Source organism: Nansenia antarctica (genome assembly GCF_963989245.1).
Source record: "Nansenia antarctica genome assembly, chromosome: 17".
Classification (NCBI taxonomy): domain Eukaryota; kingdom Metazoa; phylum Chordata; class Actinopteri; order Argentiniformes; family Microstomatidae; genus Nansenia; species Nansenia antarctica.
The window spans coordinates 15,703,288-15,715,660 of NC_137687.1; the positions used below are offsets into that span (position 1 = coordinate 15,703,288).

The 12,373-nt window shown below is 46.8% G+C and overlaps 1 protein-coding gene across 1 annotated transcript; it reads right to left on the minus strand.

Annotated features, from left to right (window-relative positions):
* Positions 1-2,942: 2,942 nt before the first annotated feature.
* ppp1r13l (protein phosphatase 1, regulatory subunit 13 like) lies at positions 2,943-12,027 on the minus strand (the record flags this gene model as incomplete). Its single annotated transcript, XM_080547332.1, has 12 exons — positions 2,943-3,335; positions 3,910-4,103; positions 4,910-5,076; positions 5,846-5,979; positions 6,408-6,557; positions 7,002-7,489; positions 7,791-8,196; positions 8,466-8,542; positions 8,844-8,936; positions 10,471-11,083; positions 11,768-11,880; positions 11,991-12,027. 12 exons carry the CDS (start codon positions 12,025-12,027, stop codon positions 3,300-3,302), a joined length of 2,508 nt encoding a protein of 835 aa, XP_080403458.1. The 3' UTR covers positions 2,943-3,299.
* Between the last annotated feature and the right edge of the window lie 346 nt (positions 12,028-12,373).

Below are 12,373 nucleotides of genomic sequence, written 5' to 3' on the forward strand. Positions count from 1 at the left end.
CCCGTCTTGGTAATAATGGGGCTTCAATGAGGCATCAAATGAGTTCTGCTGAGAAACGCTGTTCAGCACAATCTGACTGCTGCTGCTGACTGGCGTAAACACAATCCTACATCAACACTACACACACACACACATCAACACCACACACACACATCAACACTACACACTCACATCAACACCACACACACACATCACACTACACACACACATCAACACTACACACACATCACACTACACACACACATCAACACTACACACACACACACATCACACTACACACACACACACATCAACACCACACACACATCAACACCACACACACACACACACACACACACACACACATAACACTACACACACACATCAACACCACACACACACATCAACACTACACACACACACACACACATCACACTACACGCACACATCAACAGCACACACACACACACATCAACACTACACACACACATCACACTACACACACACATCAACACTACACACACACATCAACACTACACACACACATCACACCACGCACACACATCAACACTACACACACACACATCAACACCACACACACACATCACACCACACACACACACACACACATCACACTACACACACACATCAACACTACACACACACACGCCCACACACATCAACACCACACACACACATCACACAACACACACACATCACACTACACACACATCAACACCACACACACACACACATCAACACTACACACACACATCAACCAACACTACACACTGACAAGGAGCAAAACACACTGAGGGGGCCCTTTTGTGTGTGTGTGTGTGTGTGTGTGTATCCCCACCCATCAAATTGTTAGCTTTTCGGTGGCGTTCAGTGGTGAGTGATTTGTTGATGAAATGTTTGCATTTTAGTTCATTTTAAGAGTATCATAGCAAAGGGTCTGAATACTTATGTACATGATATATTATTTCTGTATTTAAATTGTATTCAATTTACTGACATTTAGAAAAAAGTGGTTTCGCTTTCTCATTCTGGGCTATTATGTGTGGTTGATGGCAAATTATTTTAATTTAATCAATTTTAAATTGAGGCTATACCAGAACAAAATGTGGAAAAGGTGAAGGGGTCTGAATACTTTCCGAATGCACTGTATGCTAATGACATCATAGCATTATGACATCACAGCATCCACAAAGAGGAGGAAAATCAACGAACGTCTGATGCTTCATGGCTGTGAGCCTCCAGTGTTTAAATACGGGAGGGTTCAGTTATATTTGACTGGACACTGCCACCTACTGGCTGACCAAGGGCCTTGCACAGGGTTTAATAACCAGATACCAATCCATCCTCACTGTCTCTGGTAGGGTTTAACAACCTGCTAGGCCAAGTTATCACAAAGCTAGAAAAAAGCAAGACAGCACGAAGATCAATGACTTTGCTTTATTAATATGATCATTTTACAGTGTTAAACATGTTAATCAAAACACTGTCGTGCTCAAGTGTCCAATATATTCATAATCCTGCACTAATCAGCACACATGTGAACACAAACACTCATCCCTATGCATGTACAGACATGTACACAGACATGTGAACACACACAGACAACAGCATAACTCACAATCCTCATGGCCAAAATATACAGAGAGCGTTACCTCAGCGGCGCGTGTGCGTGGCGGAACTTCTGCTGGACTTTTCTGTCCACCGCCCGCGTGTTTGACCAGCGGCTCTACTGCAAAGCTGCTACAGTCAGCCCTAACTTTGTACATTGAGTTTGCCCTTGATAATGGCCATCAATAATATAATGTTTCATTTCACTTCATTCTAAATGTGTTCTGGGTTCAGTCTCTGCTGTCATCCATCCTTAATGAGCGGTTGGAAAAGTGAAACGGTTATAAGCAGAAAGAGTCACGTCATTTTAATTGTAAACCTGTTGATCATGAAGAAAATAGAGTGTATATGACAACGTATTAGCTATTTATTTGTTATGTAAGGTAACTTTACTTAGTTTAGATTAGCCTACTTGTCTATTCGCATTTGCTAAATAATAGTAACGTGGTTAATTAATTTATTTTATTTTGTTTTATTTTCATTGTTTTTTAGAGCGAGTTGTAGACAGGAGAAGGAACCGAGGGTTGTTGTTGTTGTGTGTGTGTGTGTGTGTGTGTGTGTGTGTGTGTGTGTGTGTGTGTGTGTGTGTGTGTGTGTGTGTGTGTGTGTGTGTGAGCGAGAGAGAACGAGAGAAAGAGTAGTATTAGACAAATCATTCAGAGCTTGCGCATTTCCATGATGGGAATGTTATTGGTTTTAATATTTCGCAATCGTTCCAACGACATGTCATTTCATGCGACTTTGATCACAACATAAGCAAGACAGACATGTACCTGTCACAATGTTGCCGCAAGAGAATACCGAACTACCAGAGAGAGAGAGAGAGAGAGAGAGAGAGGGAGAAATCACTGGAAAAATACTGCCCTTCACCTGATGTTCTTTTAACTTATTAACATAATATAATTATAGTCTACGTGGGGTTTCTGCTTCGAAACAGATAGCGGAAGTGTTGATTTTAAAAAACAACAACAACATATTTACAGATGTAGACATTGAAACTGTAAAACTGTAACTGACACGTCCCGCTGAGGTTCACTCGCTGCAGGGGTCCTGTGTGTGTTTTGGCCGTTAAATGTCATCGTCACGGACGAGCCTATGTCAGAACACCTCTGATAAAGACTAATAAAAACAGGTTTTTAGACTTTTACATATAACACTAACACTCTGTTATCATTCTGGATGCACATTTGAAGACAGACAAAAACAAATGAATGACGAGTGTTCGGAAAAACAAACCAATGACAGTGACAGAGATGTCTGTGTAGTTCATTTCTAAAGGTTCACAAATTACAGATACAAATGAAGTCTCCTACACAATCCTTCTAATGCCTGTGTGTCAGGACCGGTTGCTAGACTCTTAAACAGGTAAGGACAAAAGCAACACTCCTCCCATTGCTTCACAACACACAGCAATGCTAATGCTAACCCTGGACAGCCCAACATACTTGTTTTTATGCTTTTTGTGCTTTTATAGAACTATGGAAAAACATCTCAACTACATCCCATTTAAACAATTCTCCTGTGAGTCAGAAAACAACATCAACTTGTCAAATGAGAAACTTTACATGCCATAGTTTGAGGACACCATGGCCTCGAAAGAAGAGAGAAATACTTATCTGTTACAGAACCTAAACAGTTTCATCCTGCTCTGATTAAAGCCACCCAGTAGGCAGAGTGGTGATGGTGTGAGTTCAGCAGAGAGATTTGGGTCGAACCTTTGGGAAAAGCTGCAGAAGAAAAAAATATGAGACTTTCTGGCAAAAAATATTCAACACCGATCAACAGTAGAGCATATCATTTTATCATATCATATCATCATATAATTTTGCTAGCATATCAGCCCAATAGAGCTCTCAGGTCTTCTGCTAGCATATCAGCCCAATAGAGCTCTCAGGTCTTCTGCTAGCATATCAGCCCAATAGAGCTTTCAGGTCTTCTGACGCTGGTTTTCTCTGTGTACCAAATGTACAAAAGAAGAGATTTGGTGAGGCTGCATTCTCATTTAATGCTCCAGATTGTGTCTCACTGCCAGTTTACATTAGGGATGCAACCTCAGCACATTATGTACCCCAGCCCATCTTTTTAATATTGCCTTTAAATTACTAAATCATTTAATTATGATTACATAATGATTGGAGCACTTTGAGCTGCAACGCTTACATGAAAAGCGCTATACAAATAAAGTTATTATTATTATTATTATTATTATTATTATTATTATTATTATTATTATTATAGAGCTGAAAATGATTGTGACGCAACATGAATAATGCAGTAACGCTTCCTGGGCGAGTCTCTTACCCCAAAGTAGTTGTTTGGGACGAACCCCTCCCTGCCGCAGAGCGACGCCCACCACCAGTCCACGCCCTCGGCCTTCTGCAGGATGGTCACCATGTCGCCCTCCCGGAAGCTCAGCTCGTCTGCCGCCTGGGCAGGGTACCCCCACAGGGCATACAGCACCCCGCTGTTCTCCACGCCCATGGCCTCCTCCACACCTGGTACCACACACACACACACACAACACACACACACACAACACACACACACACACACACAACACAACACACACTTAACACTTAACCAGGCTGTTCTCCACACCCATGGCCTCCTCCGACACCACACACACACGCACGCACGCACGCACGCACGCACGCACGCACACACGCACACGCACACCACACGCACACACACACACACACACACACACACACACACACACACACACACACACACAGGACACACTTAACACTTAACCAGGCTGTTCTCCACGCCCATGACCTCCTCCACACCTGACACCACACACACACACACACACACACACACACACACACACACACACCACAGGACACACTTAACACTAGAACAGCCGCCTCGGGGGTCAAATGACCCCCTCTTTACAATGCTCAAGCTGCTATTTACACACAACGACCACTAGTTGGCTGCTTGTAAATTAGCCTACCGTACTATCTACACAGAAAAACTGCAAAATAGCTTTGTACTAGCTTATCCTGATGTGATTTAGAAAATGTAAGGATACTGGGTGGTAGAACGCACATATCTAGGACAAGTCATGAAAGGAGGGTCCTGAAATTTGATTGAGTGCAAAGATATAAAAAAATGTATTACTCACAGGGGTCAATTAAGGCTGTGTTTCTACGCTCTGGTGGCTTATGCTGTGTTGTTATGTCATTTGGTACGTTCTATGCGGTGTGGTGCTGAGCTCTCTCTCTCTCTCACTCTGTGCATGTGTGTGTGTGTGTGTGTGTGTGTGTATATACACTATATGTGTGTGTATCCTTACCCTTCAGGAAGCTCTCACACTCCTCAAAGCCCACGGCGTAGGGGTCACACTTCTGGGAGGCGGTGGCTCCGTCGCTCTCGGTCACGGCCGTGACGGCGGCCCCGTTCCTCACCAGGAACTCACACAGCGGCCGGTCGTTACAGGAGGCGGCGCAGTGCAGGGGCGTCCTGGCAGAGGGAGGGGATAAAAATAAATGAACAAAAAAACGTTACCCCCCCTCCTTTGCACCTTGCACTGGCTCCCGATAGCAGCTCGCATCAGATTCAAGAGCCTGGTGCTCACCTACCAGGCAGCAAAAGGGACAGCCCCTGCCCAACTACAGGCAATGGTCACCCATTGATGTCTACTTCCCCCCTTGTACTGTTTCTCCAGTATCTTTTTTTTTTTTTTTTTTCTTCTTCTTCTATCATGGAGACTGCCAATGGCCCCGGGCCTGAGCTGGATTACTCTTCCTGCTGCAACTGGTGGATTGATGATTCACTTGCTTAGTCAAATGTATCGATTGTAAGTCGCTTTGGAATAAGGCGTCTGCTAAATGCCAAACATGTAAATGTAAATGTAAACGAGATCAGGCCTCAGAGACACAACTAGACTGTCCATACTAAATACCAGACCTGAGTCCCAAAAAATAGTTCAATTTAAATACTTTGAGATATTGTTTGAGCCTGACTGGGGTGACAAATGGAGCTGGGTTTGCAAATACTATTTGAACCCCCCAGGTCTGAATCTGATGAGACACAACACAACAACACCTGCCAGAACACAAAACGTCACACAGCGTTGTCACAAAATATGGACATCAACACAACAACACACAGGGACAGTCGACAAAACAACAGAACGGATGGATGACAGAGATGGACAGATAAGAGATGGACAGATAAGAGACGGACAGATAAAAGAGGGTGAATCAAATACGAGGAAGCAGAACCTTACCAGCCGTGGCTGTCTGGGGCGCTGACGTTGGCTCCGATGCGAACCAGGAAGTCGACCACGCTGTAGTGGCCTCCGCAGATGGCGTTGTGGAGGGCGGTGATGCCCTCGTCGTTGGGCTGGCTGGGGTCACTCATCTACAGGACACACAGGTCACTCATGTTACTGTCCATCCAGCATGCACACACACACACACACACACACACACACACACACACACACACACACACACACACACAGGCTTTTAAAAAACTAGTCAAAACACATATTTTCTCCCTGGCCTTTGACCTGAGGTGAGCCTGCCTTCCCGACACTGCACTCTTTGCACTTTTATTTGAACTGCACCTTGCTTGTATTTTTCTATTCTATCAGTTTTCTTTAATCTGTATGTTATCTCTTTTATCTTGTTTTTCTCTTTATATTTGATCTGTTAAGCACTTTGGGCGGCTCTTGTCGTTGTACATTTTGTGCTACATAAATAAACGTTACTTACTTACTTACTTACATGCACACACACACACACACACACACACACACACACACACACACACACACACATACACACCTCCTGCACCGCCCGCTGCACCGTGTCCAGTTCTCCCACCAGAGAGCCGTCCAGCAGGAGGACCAGCGGGCTGAGCCGAGCCCGTCTGCCAGAGCCTTTACTCTCCCTACTGGACCTCCGCAGGATGGAGTGGTACTGGTACCCTGGACCCTGAGAGGAGGCAACGGAACACTGGTTTAATATTCATATACCTTTAGCACGAAGGGAGGCTCAAATGTTACCACAAGTCATTTCAGATCCCTATACAGCTGAAGTTGGAAGTTTACGTACACTTAGGTTGAAGTCATAAAAAAAAAAAAATACACCACGGACTCGGCCCGGTTGATTGGTCCCGGAACAGAGTGCGATCGCTGTGTTCACATACGCCCAAACGAACCGATCTCTACAATTTTCTTTGACATTTCTTTGACACATTCTTTCAGGATTGAATGTCAGGACTTGTGAAAAACGTAACCTTTGGCTATGGGTGTATGTAAAACCTCCGACTTCCAACTGTCAAAATTCCTGGCGTTGTTTCAACCTACCCTTAGGGTTAGGGTTAGTGGGGGTGAGGAGGTGTGTGTGAGGGGGACAGGACAGGGGAGGTGAACCTACCCTTAGGTCTAGTGGGGGTGAGGAGGTGTGTGTGAGGGCGACAGGGGAGGGAGGTACTGAGCTCTCCTCTCCCTCTGAGGAGCTGCTGGTGTCGTTCCCCAGGTCGCCCTTGTGGCTCCCGCCCTTCCTGTGGAACAGCTTGTTGATGAGCTGCTGGTACTGGCTGGGCTGCAGTACGGCGTACTTCTTCAGCGGCGTGTTCTGGTCCACGGAGCCGCGCCTCTTCAGCGCCCGGGGGATGTCGGCTCGCAGGCGGAGCAGCTCCTCCAGGTCGTGGACGGCCTGGCTCTGCGGGGCGATCACGGGCTGCAGCCGGGTGGGGCTGAGGGGGCGGGGGGGGGCCGCCGGCTTCCTGTCTCCCGTCCCCCCCCCCCTCTCTCTCTCCCTCCCCCTCTCTTCCGAGAGGAGGGGAGACTCGGACACGGCGGCGACGGCGGCGGCGTGATGCTGCATGTCCAGCTCAGCATCCACGTCTCCCGGCTTCAGGACTGAGGAGGGGGACGTGACGATGAGCGCACACACACACACACACACACACACACACACAGGGATGCACGCACACACACACGCACACACACAGGGATGCACGCGCACACACACACACACACACACACACACACACACACACACACACACAGGGATGCACGCACACACACACACACACACACACACACACACACGTAAGAATACGCAGGCACACACACACACTCACACAAACACACACACACACACTCAGATGGAGAGTGAGGGTTTTGAACATATGACAGATAGATAGCGTGTCTTCCCTACCTTCTCCATAGTAGGCTGGCTGCCTCAGCTCTGGGGGGGGAGGGAGAGGCTGGGGGAGGTACTCCCGGGGGAGGGGGATGGCCTGGCGGTACAGCCCGCCCATGTCCCCCCCCTCTCCTCCCTCCATACCCCTGGGGTACCCGCCCGGGACCGCCGGGGCCCAGTGAGGGTTCTGGAGGCGCATGATGACGGAGAGGGGGATGGGCCGGTGCTGGCGGGTCTGGTGGGAGGAGGGGGGGATGGAGATGCGAGAGACAATGGGCTGGGAGTGGTGGTGGGAGGGGTGGGTAGGGGAGGAGGTGTGGTGGTGGGTAGGGGAGGTGTGTTCTGGAGGAGGCACGGATATCCGGGCGTGTCGTGGGAGAGACATGTGAGAAGGCTGGAGTGATGAGGGGAGAGAGTCCTGCTGCAGGGGACAAAGGGAGGAGGGGAGGAGGGGAGGAGGGGAGGAGGGGAGAGAGCTTTTTATTACTTAAGTTCTTTGCTCTGATAGTTAATGTGTGCAAGCCTAGGGCGAACACAGACATGAATGCAGGGGTGAATGTATGCAGGAACACACACACACACACACACACACACACACACACGGAAGGATAGGGACATACACACACACACACACACACACACACACACAGAGACACACACACACACACACACACACAGAGAGACACAGACCTTTTTGGAAGGAGGTCCGTCCAGGTTGGACTCTCTCCAGTTGCTGTTTGGCACCGACGGTCTCAGCCAGTCTGCCTCTGCAACAGAAGGGGGCATACGTAAGTGCATACATACATACATACATACGACACTACCATCACCCACTCCCCCCTGGCTCGCAACCTTGGCTTCATCCTGGACCCCACCCTCTCATATGATACATACATACATACATACATACATCCATAGTAAGGTATGGATGTGGGACTCACTGTCGTAGGTGCTGTAGGGTTAGGGTTAGGGTATGGATGTATGGGAGGTATGAGACTCACTGTCGTAGGAGCTGTAGGGTTAGTAAACAGGTATGGGTGTATAGTAAGGTATGGGTGTAGGACTCACTGTCGTAGGAGCTGTAGGGTTTCCTTTCATAAGACACGTCCAGATCTGTCTCATTCCACTTAGCAGGGTTCTTATGCCTCTGCACGCCCTCATCTAACACAGAGAGAGAGGCACACACACACACACACATAAAAACTCTCATAAAATGATCTCATAATTATCCTTCTTTGGTTTCATTTATTTTTTTATCTTGTTGTGTTTTTATTTATTTTCCCAGGAAGGTAGATTGCACATCAGATTTATTATTGAGTATGATGACATTTTCGGCCAGAGAACTGCCGCTCACTGGATATTTCCGCTTTTTCTGACCATTCTCTGTTACCCCTAGAGACGGTCCTAACCCTAACCCTAGAGACGGTCCTAACCCTAACCCTAGAGACGGTCCTAACCCTAACCCTAGAGACGGTCCTAACCCTAACCCTAGAGACGGTCCTAACCCTAACCCTAGAGACGGTCCTAACCCTAACCCTAGAGATGGTCCTAATCCTAACCCTAGAGATGGTCCTAACCCTAACCCTAGAGATGGTCCTAACCCTAACCCTAGAGATGGTCCTAACCCTAACCCTAGAGATGGTTGTGCAGGAAAATCCCAATACTCAAAACAGCCCGCCTGGCACCAACACCCACGCCACTTTCAAAGCCACTTAAATCACCTTTCTTCCTCGTTCTGATGCTGGTGTGAACTTCAGCAGATGGTCTTGACCATGTCTACATACCTAAACACATTGAGTTGCTGCCACGTGATTGGCTGATTAGATATTTTGCATTAATGAGCAGTTGAAACCTAATGAAGAGTCCAGTGAGTGTGCACTGACACTGCCGTTATTAACACTAGAACAGACATGAGGGGTCATTTGACCCCTGTGAGTAAAACATTTTTTTATATCTTTGCATTCAATCAAATTTCAGGACCCTCCTTTCATGACTTTGCCTAGGTATGTGCCTTCTACCACCCAGTATCCTTACATTTTCTAAATCACATCAGGATAAGCTAGTATAAAGCTATTTTGACATTTTTCTGTGTAGGAAGCAGGCTAACTTACAAGCGGCCAACTAGTGGTCGTTGTGTGTAAATAGTACATTTACATTCAAAAAGGGGGCTCCCCCTAGGCGGCTCTTTTAGTAGGTAAAAAGGCACGGCTGTTCTAGTGTTAAGAGATTAATAGTGTCATAAAAAAAACATCAGATGCATCTATATCAGGGGTGCTCACACTTTTTAGGCTTGTGAGCTACTTTTCAAATTACCAGCTCAACAAGATCTACCAACCAAATGAAACATATTGCCATTGATGCGAATACAAAAATGTACTGTAATAATAACAAATTAAGGCCACGCTACACTGTTTAAAAATCAAAGAAGAGATTTATTAAACTATATAACAAATATTCACACTGGTAGTCCATTAACATTAACATTAACTCAGGAGCTCTGAGTGGTTTACACCAGACTGGCCAGTGCCAAGCCAGGTGCCATCGACGTCTCCGGGCGGCGGAGTGTGTGTGTGTGTCTGTCTGATCGACCGGTCGATCGCGATCGACGTAATGAGCACCCCTGATCTATATCATGACAATTGCTGGGGGGAAATAACAAATGTTTCTTGTTTGTACAGCACTTGTACATACTCACCAGCTAGCCTGAAAGGAACAAAGTTGCGGGGCAGGGTGCTGGACGCTGGTTGGCTGAACGGGCGAGGGGAGGGGCTTCTGTCCCGCCGTGGCGACCTGCGGCCCCCCATGTGGGTGGAGTCATACGGGGACAATGTGTTCGCTGAGGGGTGCAGCATGCCCCCCCGGGACGACTGGTCGTAAGGGGCACCGTGAGGCGCGGGGCTGGGGCTCCTGTGGACGGGCTGCAGGTTGGCGGGAGACAGACGCCGCTGGAGCCGAGGCGATTGGTTAGGAGTCAGCTGACCGTACGTGTAGCTGTCAGAGCCGGAGCGGCGATGGGAGGAGGGGGAGTAAGTCGGCTCCCTGCGGACCTGGGGAGGAGTGAGCTGGTGGGGGGAGAAGGGGGAGGGGGAGGATGGCCTGTTCACACTGATGGAGATGTTGGAGTCCATGTAGCGGGAGGAGGTTGGGTCTGGCTGTGTGGAGCTGGGGGAGTAGGGGTGGGAGGTGTGGAGGTCCAGATAGCTATGGGATATGGGAGAGAAGGGCTTAGAGCTGCTGCTGACCCCTGGCTCCTTGTCTGAGGAGACGGACGAGCTGGAGAACCTCTCTCTAGGGATCACTGAGTGAGTCTACATGGAAAGCACGAGACAAGACACACACACACACACACACACACACACACAAACGTCACAACAATGTTAAAATGAGTTCTGGACGCAAACCATCTGAGAGGCCAAAGAGATTGTTTACAGCAATAACCAAGAGAATAGTGCAATGTCCTATAACCGTGCAATATGTTTACATTTTTGTGTTTAGGTTTACATATACATACTGTATATAAGTTCACTAGTTCATATGCTTATAAGTTTATAAAAGTACATAGTTACATGCTAACACCCCCCTGTCTATATACCCCCCTGTGAATAGGCCATACGGTGTATATAAGTATATAAGTTTACATAATAGATACATACTCAGATTCCTACCGATTACTTTTAGGTATATCCCCCTATTTATGTCTATTTATGTCTCATTCTTGTTTTTTTATTATCTTATACTCAGATTCCTACAGATTACTTTTAGGTATATCCCCCTATTTATGTCTATTTATGTCTCATTCTTGTTTTTTTATTATCTTAAGACTGTGTTTTATTATCTTAAGACTGTGTTTTATTATCTTAGGACTGTGTTTTATTATCTTAGGACGGTGTTTTATTATCTTAGGACAGTGTTGATTGTTAGCACCTAGGGTTTGCAGTTCAATTTCGTTGTACCCGTACAATGACAATAGAGATCATTCATTCAGTAAGTACCTGAGACCCAGGTTCAGTACTGGGGGAGACCTCCTGCAGGAGGGAGTTGAACTCTCTGGATAACTCATCTGCTGTGGCCATGGAGGCGTTCAGGTCCTCGTTCATGGTCTGGACTGCACACACATAACACAAAGAAGACACATCAATACATCCACATACAGCAAGACTATATCCTAGAGGTCGCACAGAAGTAAAGACCTTTTGAAGAGACGTTGCTACTTACACAGCATGCTGCTTCCATAGCTGCCCTGTGAGCTCATGGCTGCGGTGGATGTCCTGCTCCTACACAAACAAACAGGCTACGTTAAAACAACAAGGGAAGGAGAAAACAATAGTGAGACATTGAGATGAATCAATCTAGTGATGTTTCACAATGTCGACATGTGTACCACATGTACAAAAGAAGAGATTTGGTGAGGCAGCGTTCTCATTTTATGCACCCAGATTGTGTCTTCACTGCCAGTTTACATTAGGGATGCAACCTCAGCACATATGTTCAAGTCAAGACTAAAAACCCATCTTTTTAATATTGCCTATAAATGACTTAATAATTAAATGATGATTATATAATGATTGGAGCACTTTGAGCTGCAACGTTTGCAGGAA